This window comes from Eulemur rufifrons, chromosome 8, assembly GCF_041146395.1.
Source record: "Eulemur rufifrons isolate Redbay chromosome 8, OSU_ERuf_1, whole genome shotgun sequence".
Classification (NCBI taxonomy): domain Eukaryota; kingdom Metazoa; phylum Chordata; class Mammalia; order Primates; family Lemuridae; genus Eulemur; species Eulemur rufifrons.
The window spans coordinates 66,812,121-66,830,740 of record NC_090990.1 but is presented as its reverse complement, the minus strand read 5'-3'; the positions used below and the strand labels follow the sequence as shown (position 1 = coordinate 66,830,740).

The window sequence follows — 18,620 nt, the reverse complement described above, 5'->3', positions numbered from 1 at the left end:
CAGAACTCTTATTGTGCAGATAAGGGAAATGAGACCCTGTGGAACAGACACAGCCTTTAGCCTTGTTTTATTGGGATTGCTGTGTGGGGGGGTTTGGTTTCAATGGGTTTTTTGTGTGTTTTGCTTTGATTTTAGTTGTGCTATTTAAAATTGGGAGATTTCACACAAAATTCCAAATTTCTGGATTCTCTTGACAATGGAGCCACCTGGGAACAGGGGCACCAAAGAGCAGCTGGCCTAGAGGTGACAGCACAGTCTCTAGGGCTGCAGTCCTCAGCACTCCCCACTGTCTCCCACACAGTCACTTTCATTTATTATGTCACCTACTAGGGATCCTTGGAATTGAGGAAATTCATATGAAACTAAAATCTATTTGCATTTGACCCAGTCGTATTTTATTAAGCCCATAAAGGAGTCTGCTTTTTAAAACAGGTGAAACGTTCCTCTTACAATCTTTGAGAAAAAATGACTTATTGATTTGTTCAATAAACGAAGTGTAAACTTTAGTTTTGCTAAAATTGAATGATGACAAGTTCTTTTTTTTTTTTTTTTTTTAATGATGACAAGTTCTGCATTAAAGAAAGCCTAACTTCATACGGGTTTGCAACATTAATTGATTATGAAGTACTTTGCAATAAAAACTGCTAAAGATATACCTGAAAGTAGTATTTGAACATTTAGGCTGTGTGGGCAACTGTCCTTGATTACCTGAGGATGTATAGGGTCGGAGAAACTCCAGAAAAGAATCAGTGATGGCTGCAGCAATAATTTACCAGAAAACTGGACTCTCTCTTCAAAGGAGAGTCGCTCGGCCACTGAAACGGCTATCAGTCCTGATTAAAACACAAGCAGAAAGTAAAGTCAGCCCAACGGTACGCGGAGAAATGTTTCTAGCTTTTGCTTTTCTACATAGTCACTAATCATTTCCATTTTGATGAAATTTGAGTAAAAATATTCCACAGGAGACCAAGGATTTTCTTAGAGCTTTGCTATTTAATATGGTAGCCACTAGCCACAAGTCACTTATTTAGTAATTGAAATCTGGCTGGTTCAAACTGAGGTGTGCTGTTAGTATATAACATACAGCGGGCTTAGAAGAGTTAGTGAGCAAAGAAAAGTTTGTTTTGCTTTTTTTTTTTTGTGAGAAAAGGGCCAGTGGAGAGTGAGAGGAGGAAGAAAGAGGACAAAGACCTCTCTCTTTCCATGGTTCCACCTTCACACATTTCTACCTCCCTTGGCAGCCGACTCTTTTTTTTTTTTTTTTTTTTTTTTTGACAGAGTCTCACTCTGTTGCCTGGGCTAGAGTGCCCTGGGGTCAGCCTAGCTCACAGCAACCTCAAACTCCTGGGCTCAAGCAACCCTTCTGCCTCAGCCTCCCAAGTAGCTGGGACTACAGGCATGCACCACCATGCCCGGCTAATTTTTTCTATATATTTTTAGTTGGCCAGATAATTTCTTCCTATTTTTAGTAGAGACAGGGTCTCGCTCTTGCTCAGCCTGGTCTTGAACTCCCGACCTTGAGCGATCCTCCCGCCTTGGTCTTCCAGGGTGTTAGGATTACAGGCGTGAGCCCCTGCGTCCGGCCAGCAGCCGACCCTTTAAAGGAAGTGTGTTTCCTATCTTGTCCAGTAATCAGAAGGAGTGTTAGGAGGAATGAATTTAGCCTTGGGAGTGCAGCAGGCCATAGTCAAACCCAGACTCTGCATTGTGCCAGCTGGGTGACCTGAGCAAGTCACCTCCCTGAGTTGAGCTTTGGTCTCGCTGTGAAATAGAGAGGACATTCCTGTGGTATGTGTCCTACATAATTGCTGGGAGGACACTTGGCAGGGAAGATGTGAAAAGTGCTTGGCAGATGCCTGGCACTCAGGAAATGGAAGTTGTTTGATTGAAAATTGAGCTAGTTTGCAATTTTACATATAAATGCGACGGACAATTTCAATGTTATCACAAAAGGGGATCCCTGTCATTGTCACCTCACCGAAGATAGTTGGATGCCACGACACGCAGGTAATCATCTTCTCCGTCGGGCTGTGGAGGTCGGTAAAGGACTGGTACTCTTTCAGGTAGGTATCGGTCTTGTCCCCAAAGGTGCCTTCTTCTTCTGCGAGGCATTTCCAGTCATCAATAAATGTGTTTGTAATTTCATTTTGCTGCAGGGCTATTTCGACACTATTTTGTATTTAAAAAAATCAGTTAAGATGTTGGATTTTGGTAGTCAACGATATGACTATTTTAGTAGCTCCTCCTACCTCATTGATAATAATGCTCAATTATATTTGTTAATCATGGTTAACCTCATGTGAAATAAATGACTTAAGAGGAAAAAACTTCCTGGCAGGGTGCTACTCAGAACTTCTTTCAAGAACCTGCTGTTCAGCTGTTAGGAATGCCCTGAGCCAACAGCCTCTAGCAACTTCCTGATCTGCCCCAGTTTCCAAGCCAGGGCTGTGAGCTCTCCAGGCCAGTGACCGAGCATGGCGGCTGCAGGGATGCCAGAGCCTGGCCAGTTCTGCCTCGGCCCCGGCCTCCTTCAGCAGGCCGTGTTTGCCCTGGAGCTCCTGTGGGGTCAGACGAGAATCTGTCTGAAGCTCTACAGCCCCATCCTGCTTCCTCCTCCTTTACTTTTAACAGTGTAACCCTTGGCGAACCTCTACTTCTAATGTGTCTTGTTCACTTTCTGGAAAGCCATACTGACATAAAAGGCAGTTTTCTTAGACATATTCAGTATTAACTGACCACTTATACCAAACAAGGGTAGCCGAAATACGTATACAATTCAAAACAACAAATAAGAGATTTTCTGCAAGGGGAGATTTGGAGTTTAGAAGTGTGTGCGCGCGCCGCGAGTGTGTGTGTGTGTGTGTGTGTGTGTGTGTTTGGTGGTTTTAGTTGTCACAATGCCTGGAGGGTGCTATAGTGTTTGATTCCATTACTAAACCTTGTGCAATGCATGAAAATGTCCCTAAAATGAAGAATTATTTTGCTAAAAAGACAAATATCGCTCATTTACGAAATGATCTGAGCACTAGGGTATTCTCTTAATAGTCCAGGGATCCTTATTTAACAGGCTCCTGTCTTAAAACAGTTACTATGATGTTTATTGTCCCCTTATATGTTTGGGTTTGAAAGCTCTGCTTACTCTTACTCTGAGAGTCCCTTAGAGCTCTCCCACAATTAGAATGTCACCCAGTGTTTTACTGTAATGTTCAGAAGTCCAACGGTCTTGGGTTTTTTTAGTAAATGTGGTAAGTTGAAAAAGCAGTTCTCAGTCATTAATTTCTTAAAATAAGAAAAAAAATTTATTTAGAAAATTAAATGTAAACACTAAATATCATAATAGATACACCTTAAATGCAGGTATTTTAGGAATTTGATACCTCATTAATCATTAATACTACCAGTCACTGCGTCATTGAGTACTGTCTTGGTTAAATTCTTCTTGTACTTCATCTTTCAAAATATGGATAGAAGCATTTCCTGGGACCTTGCTCTGAAACTGTGGTTTATAGACCAGCAGCAGCAGCGTGACCTGGAGCTGGTCAGAAATGCAGAGTCACAGGCTCCACTCCAGACCCACTGAGTCAGAACCTGCATTTTAACAAAATCCCCAGGTGGTTCATAAGCACCTGAAACTTCGAATAACTCTGTGTAGGGTATGTTTGCACCGTGGCCCCAAAGGTTTAAATTCAGTTTCAAGCAGAAGCATAAGTTAGCATTTTCAAAATCTTCTATCTTTCTGTTTCAGCCTGATTGAGAAAGGAATTCTCAAGAGAGAAGTTAAATACATGAGCTTTGCTCTGGTTTCTTGATTTTTCCCTCTCAGCCAGAATGGGCAAGTAATTCACAAAGAAAAAATGAAGACAGCACCTTTCCTCTGGTTTCCGGTTTCTTGATTTCCAGGAACCATATGGCTCCTCAGAGTCAAGAGAGAAGATAAAGCCTGTTGTCTGAGGTAAAGCCTATATGAATATCATTGTCTTCTTAACCCCAAAATAAAAGTTCCTTAGTTGCTTTGTGAATCCCCTTGAAATCTCCCTCTCCTCTCTCACATCATTGCCTTCTTTCACAAATAGTGCTTCCCTGAGGCTTGTTTTAGATAACATTCTATGAGAAAGAAATAACTCATTTCTGAAAGGGCTTTCTCTAGAACAAAATCAAACTTATATTAATTTGAAAATATTAAACCTTAAACAGTTTTAAAGTTGGAAGTATGGTAGCAAACAAGGGTTTCTTGTTTATTCCTGGCCAAGGCTATTATAATTATGGTGCCAAGTTTCCTTTTTCTTCTTCTTCTTTTTTTGAGACAGGGCCTCACTCTCTTGCCCAGGCTAGAGTGCAGTAGCTCACAGAAACCTCAAACCCCTGGTCTCAAGTGATCCTCTTGCCTCAGCCTCCGAGTAGCTGGGACTATAGGTGCGTGCCACCACACCTGGCTAATTTTTCTATCTTTTCTTCTTACAGATCTGGCTTTTCCTTCCCACATCTCAGGGAAGGAATTATAAAGCTGTACACTATTCCTTTCCATATAAACATGGCAATTGAAAGAAAAGAATAAAAGCCCAGATCTAAAGGTAATATACAATGTAGACAATTGAGAATTGACTATAGCCAGAACATTTTTAATTTTTTTATTTTCTCAAGGTCTAGTTTTCCCTAGACATTAATCATATGAAAACAGACTTCTCATTTTTAATGTTCTTCCAGGAAAAATTTTAATGACTACTTAATTTTGATATGAAGGAAAAGAAACCTTAAGTTTTCTTATTTCTTTCTCACTGGCCATATAAGAAAAATTATAGCATGCTTCCTGTGAGTGTGTGGCAAATAGTTAATGTACTCTATGAACTATTAAACCAGACTCTCCCTAGGTATAGGTAACAACTTTTGAGAGCCGTTGGAATTTTTAGAACATTTAATCCTGTCTTAAAGAACTAATTGATGTTTTCTTAAAAATAAAAATAAAAGAGCTTAACTTGGGCTATATACCAACTTGACCACCAAATTTTTAATTTTGGAAAGAAATGGAAACCAATGGATTGAGTACAACTGGCAGACTTGTCTACCATTGGTTACACTTCTCTGAACTCTGATACCAGCTTGATGAGACCTTGTCAAGCTCTTTCTCTGGTTTAGAAGCTCCAAGGCTCTGCTCAGGGTCCTAGAACCAGTGTAGGGAGAGTTTTGAAGACATCTTTCTTTCAGAGACAGTAAGAGTGGCAGTAACGCAGGAATTAATGATAAGGGTGAAATATCCAAAAAGTACATCTGAATTGAATTCGAGTTCTCATTTACAAAGATATTTTTACAAATACCTATCATCATAATGACCATCCTTAAGATCCACAGTATCCTCATCCTCATTATCCTATAAAAGTCAATGAAGATAAGAGAGGGAATGAGGAATGGAGAAAAAAACTTCCAGAAAAGTAACCATGGTAAATATAAACAATTGTTAATTTGCAAGTAGAAAAACATTCTTATACACTTAACTGTTCACACTGTGTTTGGCCCTACCTTGGGAAGTCTAACATGATGCTTGGCAACAGAAAGGAAAGAAATACTGAGAATCTTACAATGTGTCATATGTTCAGGTAGATCTGATAACTGCACACTTTCCACCTAGACATCATATCATATATGGATTTATTAAGACCTATTATAAGTAAATATACACATTTTATGTTTTACTTTAAAATTTAATAGACAATTTTTTTACCTTACAGACACATTGTCAAGAAAATCAGCCAAAGGCTTTGATTGTTTGAATGCCTCTTTTTCCTCTTCTGAGAATTCTCTTGGATAATATTGTGTAGTAGCATTTTTGGGATATGTCCTAATATATTAAAGGAAAATTAAATACCCAAAATTAGGTCAAAGAAAAGCAAATACAGGTCATGACAGGTCAAACGTTTGTCTCTGTAATGATGATATTAGAATATTATTTTATAGCTACATTCTCTATGTTGAATTTTTTCTTTATTTTAGACAATTGATATTGACCACCAAAGTTTACATGTATTTCCTTCCAGTACAATCAAAAAGCTCTTGTTTTGTAAAAGTTTTGTTTAGAAATCACTTCAAACTTATAGAAAAGTTTTAAGAAGGGTACAAGGAACGCTTCACCCAGATTCATCATTAATAAATAAAACACACAAACTTCCTGTCTCATGGAGCTTAAATTCTAAAGGCAGGGGGCAGAAGAGAGACAATGAAAAATACATGTCAAGTGATGATAGCACCCTGAAGAAAAATAGAGTAAGGAAATGCATAGTAATAGGAGTTGCTGTTTTTATTAGGAGTGTTAGAGAATGCCTCACTTGAGCAGAGATCTGAATAAAGGAGGGAATGAGCCATAAAAGATACCTGAGGAAGAGCATTCTATGTAAAGGAACTGTAAGCATGAACACATCAGGTGTGAGTATGCTTGGTGAATTCAAGGAACAAGGAAACCAGTGTGTCTGGAATAGATGAGCCAGGGGAACTGTGGGAAATGAGGGGAGAGGGGCAAAGGGATCCAGATCATATGAAGCCTTGTAGGTTCTTTTGGGATGGGAGGACACTGGAGGGTTTTGATCAGTGACATGATCTGAAACACTTCTGGCTCTTCTATGTAGAACAGAATGTAGGAGAGGAAAGATGGATAAAGGAAGCCCAGCTGGAAGGAATTACAAGAATCCAAGCAAGAGGTGATGATGGCTTAATCCAAGGAGAACGCAGTAGATATATTTTGAAGATAGACTCAACAAAATCCAAGGTCTTTGGTCTGAGTAATTAGAAGAATATCATTACCATTTACTGAGATAAGGAAGATTTAGGAAGTTGCAGGTCTGAAGATGGGAGATCAAAAGTTTGTTGTTAGGCATGTTAAATTTGAGACACCTGTTAGACATTCAAGTAAGCAGATGAATACATGAATGTGGAGTTCAGGGGAGAGACTGAGGTTGAATGCAGGTTTGGAATTCATTAGCAAACAGTTGCTAGGTAACACCACAGGACTGGATAAATTCACCCAGGGATTAGTACAGTTAGAGAAAAGATCAAAAGGAACTAGGTTTGGGGTCCTCTAATGTTCAGAAATCAGGAAGTGGAGGATCCAGTAAAAGAAAGTGAGAAGGAGCTGCCAATGAGTTAGGAGAGGAACATAAGTGGAAATAATGTTTCAAGGAGAAATAGTCAACCATGTTGAGTTCTGCTGAGAAGGTCTGAAAATTTACCACTGGATTGGGCACTCAGACTACTGGGTATCTTTAGTGAGCTTGTTAGGACTGTCTGGAGTGGCTCAAGACAGAGTGGAGAAGAGAATGTGGAACTAGAGAGTGTGGACAGCTGCTGTGAGGAATTTGTTGTAAGAAAAGGAGAAATATTAGTAAACAGCTGGAGGGCTGAAGAAAGTTGGTTTTTGTTTGTTTTAATGATAGGATTCATAACACTTTTTGTATTTGCACATGTCTCCTTTCTACCTTTTGTCTCTTTTTAAAGCCACCACCTTACTTTAGACATTGGTCACATTTTAGCTGGTTTCATTACAACAGGCTCCTACTTGGCCAGTCTCTTCAACTCCAGGCTTTTCCTTCCCTGCCCTCCAATCCATACTGCCTGGCTCATCTTTATTTTAATAGCCCTATCATCCTGGCTCTTCCTTGTTTCAGAACTTGCCAAAGTTCCCTACTGTCTGCCACAGAGGACCCAGCTCTATGTCTATCTCTGCTACTCCCTCCCTCCTGCCCAGGCTGGTCTCCTTGTGCTCCCACACAAACACTGTTCTTCCCACCCCCTTGCACTGTTCCGGTCATTTCAAAAACAGGGCTTTTTTCCTATTTTACATGTCTCCAAATCATATTCCAAATCCATGGTTTTTCTTGTATAAATCTAAAGTTATTTCAAAATAAAAAGTTTAAAAAAAATTTTTTTAAATGCAAAGATTAGCCAAATATGTCTTCAAATTTATACAACGAACAAAGCCTAGCTAGCTTGAGTCCACAAAGCATTCCCTTAGCAATCCACTTCACATCAGTTCATTCATCCACTGGCTACCTTTTAGTTAAGAGTTTGCCATGTGAAATTGATATGGTTTGTACCCTCAAAGTGCTCCAGATCGAAGGCAGACAGACAAGTAAACAAATGAGTACAACATGGGACATCAGTCTGACCACAAAGGTACCTCTAAGCTCTAGTGGGGACCCAGAGGAGAAAGTGGTCAACTCTACCTGGTATTTCCAGATCACAGAGGAAGGGGCGCTGAACTGGGTGTTAGTGAGTAAAGAGGGCCTCCCCGGGTGGACGAGGGTGTGGGGCATACTATGCAGAGGAACAGCAGGTATTCTGGGAGCTGGAAGCAGCTCACAGCGCTGGAGCACAGAGGGCTTATTTAGGAACAGGGGTGACAAGGCTGGAGGGGCAGGGCCTGTCGTGGAGGAAGGAGCTTATATGCCATCCTAAAGGCTGGGGATGGATGTACTTCTGTAAGTGATGGAAGCCAAAGAAGAAACCTAGGCAATGAAGTGCGACGATCTGATTTGAGGTGTAAGAATGATGACTTAGGTGGTAGAATAGAGCAGTTAGGAGGTAATGGTAACATTCCAGGTGAGAGATGCCCAGCACTGTAATTATTAACAGCATCACTCATTTTTCCACTTCCTAGTCTTTACAGTCCTATATACTTATGTCTCATTTTCCTGTTATGATCTTTAAAGGTATTGTTGAATATAATTAGATCTTCCTGAATTGAATTACTCTGTGGAGATCTATGTGTCATCATTGTTAATCCATTGCTATTTATAATAAAGATCTCTCAAAATAATCATGGAAGTTGCTAGATTTTACTGTAATTGGCTATAAAAACACACAGACGCTATCACACACTTACCATTTTGTCTGAGTACTCATGTCCTTGATTTGGGGGACAACTTGCATGCCAATGTCTTTCTCCAGTTGTTTAAGGGTAAAATTTTTATCTGGGTAGGCTGTACATTCAATATAGGCATCCTTTACATTGGACACATTCTGGTCACTGAACTTAATTGGTGCACCAAATTTACTTCGTTTTCGAGAAATCATATATTTAATCTGCAACACATGTAAACAGTAAAGGTAACATAATGAAGTACCTGGAGAAGAATAGACGTGTGGTGGACAACCCTGGTGCTGTGCCCAGACCCTCCCAGATCCTTCCAGAGGCTTTCTGTGTGTCCCTCCTACTCCTTGTGTTTTCCATGCCCATGAGTTGCACCTGGTGTGCCTGTTTGCAGGACTGCTCTAAGGCTACAGGGACCACTTTGCTCACAGGTACAAAGAACAGGAAGTGACTGGAAGGTTACATCTTGACCAATGGTGGACTGACTGGTAAGAGGCATATCTAAACCCATTTCCTTGGCTTCCGTTTGGGACAACTCTGAGGTGCAATTTACACTCCAGAGTTGCTCTACACGTTCAGGCTGAAGACTTCCCTCTGCCAGACTTTTACCAGAGGTTGCACTCTTGCAGGGCTTCCTCCATGTCCCTGTCCTGCTGCTTTTCATCTCTTATGGGGCACTTTCATAATAAATCTCTCATACACAAATCCTCCGCACAGGAGTTGCTCTGGGAGGGAAGGCCACTGTATTATTTATAGTTTCCTAGGGCTGCCGTGTAACCAAGTACCACCAGCTGGGTGGCTTAAAACAATAGGAATTTATTCTCTTACAGTTGTGGGGGCTAGAAGTTTGAAATCAAGGTATTGGCAGGTTGGTTCCTTCTGAGGGCTCTGAGGGAGAATCTGTTCCTTGTTTCTCTCCTTGCTTTTGGTGATGGTGTTTCTCTCCTTGGTGTTCTTTGGCTTATAGATATATTCCTCCAATCTCTGCCTCCTTCTTCACATGGTATTCTCCCTGTGTCTCTGTGTCATCACATGGCTATCTTCTTACAAGGACACCAGTCATATCGGATAAGGGGCCCACCTTACTCCAGTATGACCTCATCTTAACTAATTACGTCTGTAATGATCCTATTTCCAAATAGGATCACATTCTGAGTTACTAGAAATTAGGACTTCAAGATATCTTATTTTGGGGACACAATTCAACCCATAACATCCCCATAAGACAATGACCATTCTTCTGTCAAAACAAAACAAAAAACCATGTGCCCATAGCAAATATAGCAAATGTTATGAATCCGTCAGGAATAAATGTTCAGCTACAGAGAGGTAATAATGACTGGAGATCATATTTAAACCTCTGACCTGCTTTGTAGATTCCTTAACTGATTCTTCCTCAATTTCTTTTTCACTTCCCAAAGAAACCCATGGTTTAGAGACAGGTGGTTTATAAATATACACTTCTTCAGAAATATGTTCTTTATGTTCTTCTTGCTCTTCTGGTACTTCTGGAGGCTAAAGTGAAATAAATAGTATTCTAAAATATATGGCCGAATTTAGGTTATAGCTACATGTATATATTTTATAATAAACTTTACTTTTATAAAAATTAAGTACTTTCTTACTATTTATCTTTGTTGCTTTATGCTTTTGAATTATGAGCAGGAAACAAAGCAAAAAAAACACAAATAAGAGAAAATGAGAAAGAAAGAGATATCGAGGATATAGAAAGAAGATGAAAAGAGAAAAAGATGGGAGCCAAGAAAAAATATATGTATATTCACTGCTACTTTATTTATAATAGTGAAAAAGTAAACAAATGAGTCTCAGCAGGGGAATGGGTTGATGACAGTGTGGTACAATCATAAAATAAAATCCCATGGAGCACTTATAATGAACAAACCTGATCTACATATATATAGTATCTAAATGTACCAATATTTATAGATCTTAATATTTTATAATTCAGAGAAAAAAGTTGCAGAATGATTTGTACAACATGATATAATTTCTATTTGAATTTTAAATTAATAAACACTAAAGTACATTATTTGTGGATATATATGCTATATATTTAGCATATATGCTAAAAGTATAAAATCACAGGCAAGAAAGGTATATAATAACTTTAGAATAATTGTTCCTTATAGGAAAGAGTGAAGAAAATGGAATTAGGGAGGATACAAGAAGGAGTGAAACATTTTATGTAATATTTCCTTTTTTTAAAAAGTTTTGAAGTAAATATTCAAAATATTTGTTGATTCTGGGTGGTGATTGTGTGGATATTTGTTATGCTACTCTCTGTATTTTTTTATACATTTAAAATATTTCACTGTAATAAAAAACCTAAAAACCGAAAAGCAGCCATAAAAATAAAATTGAAAATGTTAAAGCTAAGTAAAGGATTTTTTTTTCAGCTCATTATGGGGGTACAAAAGTTCAGGTTATATATATATTGCCCATGCCCCCCATCCCCCCGAGTCTGAGCTTCAAGTGTCCATTCCCTAGACAGTGCACATCATACTCATCATGTAGGTATGCACCCATCCCCTCCCCCCCATCCCCCCCAGTCAGAACTTCAAGCATGTCCATTCCCCAGGCAGTGCGCATCGCACTCATCAAGTAGGTATACACCCATTCCTTCCCCCCAGCCCCCATTTTAATTACAATTGTCAAATATTTTTTAATTCTATGGCTTTCCTTTATCCTCCTTGCTTATTGGACAACCATACAAATCCCTGTGTCACCCTCAAACAATTTAATCAAACCTCCCAAAGCAAGATGGGAAAGTGAGTCTCATACATCTGTCACTTTTCTTGCTCACCTTGAACAAAGGGCTTTGCCTGTGTGAGCCCATTTAATCCTCATGTGTGAGCCCTGGAAATTGGCATTATTGATGCCACCATTTTACAGACGAGAAGCTCTGTAACTTACCCAAAGTCATGGAGATGGCAAGGAGAGCATCAGGAAAGCGGGCCAGGGAGTGGCTGAGAGCAGTAGTACTCCAAGGTTGCTGTTTCCTTTCTCGTTGGGTCAAGGATGGAAGGGCAAATGAGCAGAGCATCTGCTACCCTGAGATGGTTGAGTTAGTTCTTCCCCCACTTACTGGTCACCTATTCTAGGTGCCAGAACCTGATCTGGGTCCCAGGGAAACAGAGCTAAATAATAATAATCATCGTTACATGTAGGGAGGGATCCCCAGAGATACTGCTTCCTCTCTAATAATAAACAAATAGCAAAGGCTTACATTTAAATAGTTTTCCTTGCCCTCTTCAGTTCCAATAAGATAAAAGTTCAGTCCATATTTGAAGTCTTTGTCATAAACAAGCAGGAGCTCATCTCCAGGATATTCCTACACGAATATAATCAAAAGAGATGGTTAATGTTCACTGGTCATTCGGTTTATTCAGATGCCGACACAAACTTGATATTTCTCTAAACAACCAATCATAAAAGATAACCATTGTGCTAATTGGCTGATAACGCAAATTGCAAAATTATTTTATTAACCTAAAAAAGCTCTTGAAAACACAATGAGTTCAAGGAAATGTACCATGCAATATTATTTCTAATGGAAAAGAGAAGCTTTTTTTTGTCTTTTTGAGACAGAGTCTCATTCTGTCACCTGGGCTAGAGTGCCGTGACATCAGCCTGGCTCACAGCAACCTGAAACTCCTGGGCTCAAGCGATCCTCCTGCCTCAGCCTCCTGAGTAGCTGGGACTACAGGCATGTACCACCACACCCAGCTAGTATTTTCTGTTTTTAGTAGAGACGGTGTCTCACTATTGCTCAGGCTGGTCTTCCGACCTAAAGGGATCCTCCTGCCTCGGCCTCTCAGAGTGCTAGGATTAAAGGCATGAGCCACCACACCAGCTAGAAGAATTATTTTTATTTGGTGTTGTGCTCTGTAGCATGCTTAGAGATTAACTGGAACCAAAATTATGAATTAAACAATTAACGCAATATGAGAAAATAAGGGTAGATTCCTATTCTAGTTAAAACTGGACAAGGATGAGCTTTTCTGGGTGTGGGATGAAATAACCCATCACTGACAGAACTTGCCTTTTCACAGAGGATCATCAAACAGAATTCCCAAGGAGGCGTGGGCCAGTGAGCATTTGCCCAAAGTAATGGGGAATGCCAGATTTGAATTCAAGAATCTTTTCAACTTGTGTTATTCTGTACCAGGAACTTCTTGAGGTAGTACTGAAAAAAAAAAGAGGGATATTGTACGTACCTGGATAATTTTTTTGACTGGATAAAAATCAGATATTGGGCCTCTGTTCCTAAAGTCCTCAAAAAAAGTGTCTTTACTGATAAGCTTGTAAGGTTGTTCATCTGTGACATCTTCCTCTGGTCGGCAGTGAAATATTTCCTGGGTCTTAACAGTTAATACTAAAGGATAAATTTCTGGATGACCTAGGAAAGACAAAGTAGAATTTGGACATTAAATATAACTACTTGCAAATTAGCAATAGGAAATATGCAATTGCTTATTTTTAGTAATACTCTTGGTTCAAATTTTGAGACTTTAAAATTATTGTTCTTATATTTAAAGTAAATATATCCATTATAAAAACGTCAAAAAAAGATAAAAATAGAAGAAAACTATGGCCCATAATACTAACCCTCAAGAAAAAAAAAGAATATTAATATTTTGCTCTATTTTCTTCTAGTCACTCCCTATATACCTTATATGAAATCCTAAATCCTACTTTTAATATCTACTGTTATGTCACAAGTATTTTACCATGACATTATATAATATTTCTGAAATATCATTTTAAATTAATTTAAATCTGTAGCATAATTTTAAACCATTCTCTTATTGATATGTATTCTGATTTTCTTCTCATTTGTTTCTAATTATTGTAAACAATTCTACAAACAAATATCTAGTTTATAAACTTTTATCACATTTCAAATGATTTTCTTGGGATAGATTTTAAAATTTTAAAATTATTGGTCTGAAGGTATGATCCACTTTTTAGGCTCTTTTCAGCTCGTGTTGCTTTCCTAAAACATCTCCAGCCTCACCCTCTCACCTGCTGTTCTCTCTCACCAGGTAACTGGCTTCCTGCTTCACAGAGAAAACAGGGTCTGAATAGCACAGAATGGCCCAGGTCCTGCAGCCTCTGCCCACCCTGCTCAACACTGGCACCACCTTTCTCCCTTCTCCAAGCTCAGAGGACCTGCTTGGCCCCTCTCTGCCCTCCTCCTTGGCTCCATCAGCTATTCCTCTCCCTTCAAGTTTTCCTACTTTTATGCAGCTTTTCCTACATGGAGGTAGGAAAGAGAGACACTGATTTGCTCAATAGTCTCCCACTTTGAAGAAACCTTCCCTTGACCCCTTTACAGGGACTTCTGCTCTTTAGGGCTCCCGCTTTATACAGTCAAACTTATTGCTACTCAATTCTTCACATTTTTCAATTACTGACTTCTCAATTAGGTTGCATTAATAAACCCTTGGACTTGTATTAATGTACGCTTGGAGGTAGGAAGGAAGGTGGGTGGGGAATCCCTTTTTTCGCCTCTGGCTTTACCAGTCCCAGTATTACCCTCAGAAATGGAGGGAGGAGAGGTTCAAGAGGCTTCCATCCCTGGTCTTCCAGTCCCCTCCCCCACCCCCAGGCCAGTCCTCCGCAGCACCATGCCCTGGGATAGTGGATGCAAGAGGGCAAGGGAGCATTTTGCCTGCTACCAACTCCTCTCTTGTCTTCTTCCCATTTTCTTATCCTTACCATCATCACTTTCAGCCACACCAGTCTTAGCTTTGCGTCTGCCCCAGAACTCTTTCCCCAACTCAGCACTCCCAGGGTCCCAGGGCCTACTCCCATCTTTTCCAGCTCCCACACACCTGGGCATCCCACCATCCTCCCTGCAACTGCTCAACCAATGCACCAGGCAAGGGGAGAAGTACAGTGGCCTCCCCATGGAAATATTTCTCCCCACTCCAGTGGCTTTCTGGTATTCAGGTAATTTGGGGGATTTTAATGACTGTGTGCATAACACTGATTATATGCAGAAATATTAATATACTGCAAATTGCAGTTTGTGTAACATTTGGAATTCAAGTTGTTCATGAATTAGGGACAAGCTACCCATTTTTATCTCCCTCACAATATTAACCATAACTCCTGGCACATATGGGATGCTCAGTAAGTGACTGTTGACTTGATTCAATACTAGTAATCCTTGGAAAACATACTGTCATTTTGTATAGTGTCGAGTGCATAATCAAAGTTCTGTAGTTTTGCCTTAGAAAACCACTAGGTGGAACTGTGAGACTCACACTGCACTAGTACCAAAAAGGAGGCGGCCATCTTTTATAAACAGGCATTTAGAAAGACCAGAAGGCTTTCTGCCAACCAAGAAACTGGAAAGACACAGACAAACATTGTGTCCTGTCTGTGGTGCCCAACCCCACTGCCCCAAGTCCGTGGCCTGTTAGAACCGGGCCGCACAGCAGGAGGTGAGCAGCAGACAAGTGAGCAAAGCTTCATCAAGCTTCATCTGTATTTACAGCTGCTCCCCATCCCTGGCATCACCCCCTGAGCTCCGCCTCCTGTCAGATCAGCAGCTGCATTAGATTCTCAAAGGAGCACGAACCCTTCTGTAAACTGTACATGTGAGGGATCTAGGTTGCCGGCTCCTCATGAGAATCTAATGCCTGGTGATCTGAGGTGGAGCTGAGGCGGTGATGCTAGCACTGGGGAGCAGCTGCAAATACAGATTGTCATTAGCAGAGAGGTTTGCCTGCACAATAAATGTAATGTGCTTGAATCATCCTGAAATCATTCCCTCCACCCTCACCCGAACCCTGTGTGTGGAAAAATTGTCTTCCGTGAAACTGGTCCCCAATGCCAAATAGGTTGGGGACCACTGTGGACTTATGTTACCTGGCTCCACTGAACATACACTTCAAATTCTACTGGCCTGATATCTTCCACAAGAAATGATCTTTTCACATTAATTGGTTTTCAAGGCAACGTTAATATAGGATCTAACATTCCTTTATCTAGAAGTCAATAAAACTAGAACTGTTTCTAGTTGGGGTTGTCAATAAGTAATAATTGCCAAAAACTGGCAGCCAACAGACCACCCAAAACTTGCACAGTCAGTATTCAAAGGGACTTTTAGAACTTCCACGAGTAACAAGTATTGACTGTACTTTAACTTCAGAATTTTTAGTGCTATGAAAGCAATTAAACAGGGTAATAGGTGACAGAGCAGTCAAGGAAGGCCTCCTGAGGAGGTGAGATTGGAACCTAGATCTCAGTCATGAGAAGGAGATCCTAGGGAAGATCTATTCAGATATCAGAAGCAGCAAAAGCAAAGGCCCTGAGGCAGGAATAAACTCGGAAAGTTCTGCGCTAAGCAAGGCTGGTAGACTGTAGGTGGGGGGAGAGGAGGAGGAGACAAAGCTAGAGAGGAAGGCAGAGCCAGGACCATTGTAAGAAGTCTCCACTGGCAAAGAAAAGCCATGGGGGAGTTTAAGCAGGAAAGGGACATAGTCAGGCCACTGTGTGCCAAACGGATTGAAGGAGCCTGAGTGCAAGCAGTTCTGTCAGTTAGGAGCCCTAGGAACTAATCTACGTGAGGGATGCAGAGGTTTGGACTGGAGTTGCAGGTTTGCCGGTGGAGAGATAACGCCAAGCAGATGGGTTTGAGATATATATTAGAGATGAAATTGACAGAAGTTGGGATGGTTTAGATGGGGGTGGGGATGTGTTGAGGGAGAGAAAGGAACCTAGGATGACTCCTAAGTTTCTGAGTGTTGCATTAATTCAATAACTATTTATTGGGCAGCATGCCCTGCTCTAGGCACTGTGCTTGGGTGCTAATGAAAGGACCACTTACCTGTAGCTGACATCCTCTTGCCCTCTTCATGCCTCTGCCCCCTGTAGTAGCCTGGCCCATGCCACCACCCTTTTTTCCCCTGTATTGCCACCCCAGCCTACTGACGAGTCTCCCTGCCTCTGTTCTTGCTCCTGCGGTTCCTGTAGCCTGAGTGACCGTTTTAAAACAGAAGTCAGATCACTTCACTCTCTGCTTAAATACCACCAAATACTTCTTCATGCTATAAGATTAAAAGCTGAAATCTTTACAGTGGCCTACAAGGCGTTTTCCTCCTCTTCCCCCTCACTGTTTCTTTTCTGTTTCTGAAAGTGAAGTGGGTCCTCTAAGTGAACTCTAAGGGAAAGGTTCCTCCTTCACCCCCCCAAAAACAGTCCTGCTGGAATAAGATGATATAGCCTTTAGAAGTAGGAACAACATTAGTTTAGTTGTCTAAGTTCTAGTTTATTTGCTTAAAAGTCAATCTCTTTCCTTGAATTAGTGGAATTTTATCATGAAGTACAGATTAATATTACCTAAGGGCCAGAGTTTAAAAAATACTATTCTGATAAAAGTAACAACTTTCAGGCTTACAATACTTTATAGTTACAAAAGGTCTGTCAATAATCACATAATGGATTTTTAAGGGAGTGCTTAGTTCAGGTCTCTTTCTCAGTTTGAAATTCTCTTTTCTGCTCTTATTTTTTATTCTTTCTTTAAAATTTTTCATTTTATATTCTAAATCACATGGTGTAATTTTATCCCAAGTACCTTTTGATTGATCCCTTCAATCTGTAGTATTCTTGTTTGCTTATTACAAATTAAAATGTTATAAAACTGAGGACATAAATTCTAAATTGTATTTCCACTTACCCATGCTTTCCATATTTACTGGTTCCACTTCTTCACTAACTAGAATATAATAAAATGATGTCAAATTTACATTTTTGAATCAAATATATATTTGATTATAGTTTTTTACAATTATAATTTTTACTAAACCTCAAAACATAAAACATATATACAACGAAAACTTAAACTAACTTGTGAATAATTAGAGAAAATCTGAATAATTGTCTTTCACACAGAGTTTTCTCTTAGTGATATATTTACTGTGGCATTCATTATATAGCATTTAATTGATATTGCAATGAAATGAATCAAAAGAGTTAATCTCCATATATTTAATTCTGCATGCATTTGACTTTATGACAGCAAAAATATTTCACTTTATTTGCTACATAAAGCCACAATCATTTTGGCTGCTAATATACGTGTAAATACTAAATCCACAAAAAAAATCCCATTAAATGAAAAAGAATCCTACCAGGTAATGTCAAGTTTGGGGGTTTTTTGCCACGTGTTGCCTTTTTGCCTTGTTTTGCAGTTTTTGTCGCCATGGTTCTGACTTAGGCTGCATAAAGAGATGATATTAGTAAATTCTGGTTTACGATTTCAAACATTATGCAGTATCATGCAGTAAATAAGAATGTTTTCTAAGTTTTTCCCTGGGCTAAATCAACATGTATCTTTATAGAATGGGTGTTCTGTGACCAAAGGTTTATTGCAACAACAATCTTGCTGATAAAATCTTGCTGTTCCAGTGGAGCCATTCAGCTGAAGCACACTGCAGTGACCTGCCAAAATGTCAAGGTTTCGGCCACAGGCCCTGCCATGGGAGCACTACAGAGGACACTTGTTCACTTGCCTCCCACTAAAGTTCCCATCCCAAGTAGATGCTCTGTGCTACCTTGTCTGACAGGCATCCCAGATACAAAGATGAGCTTAAAGTCCACTGGGAGAGACAGGCCCACAACATGTATGTATGATAATAATTTTAAAATTAACATACTTTAAATTGTACCTTTTTCTTGGTGAACCCATAACCACTAAGGATTATTTGCACTGTCAGAGAATGTCTCCAAAAGT

At 39.9% G+C, this 18,620-nt stretch overlaps 1 protein-coding gene across 1 annotated transcript in view; it reads right to left on the bottom strand.

Moving 5' to 3' along the window:
• The window catches only part of DNAI3 (dynein axonemal intermediate chain 3), a 61,531-nt gene extending 43,440 nt beyond the window's left edge, over window positions 1-18,091 (bottom strand). The window contains exons 1-9 of the mRNA XM_069479188.1: window positions 18,019-18,091; window positions 17,565-17,603; window positions 13,093-13,274; window positions 12,102-12,206; window positions 10,220-10,369; window positions 8,867-9,066; window positions 5,717-5,833; window positions 1,979-2,169; window positions 709-833 (exon numbers count right to left, since the gene is read on the bottom strand). Coding sequence (XP_069335289.1) covers window positions 709-833; window positions 1,979-2,169; window positions 5,717-5,833; window positions 8,867-9,066; window positions 10,220-10,369; window positions 12,102-12,206; window positions 13,093-13,274; window positions 17,565-17,603; window positions 18,019-18,091 — 1,182 coding nt within the window. The remainder of the gene's footprint in view (window positions 1-708; window positions 834-1,978; window positions 2,170-5,716; window positions 5,834-8,866; window positions 9,067-10,219; window positions 10,370-12,101; window positions 12,207-13,092; window positions 13,275-17,564; window positions 17,604-18,018) is intronic.
• Between the last annotated feature and the right edge of the window lie 529 nt (window positions 18,092-18,620).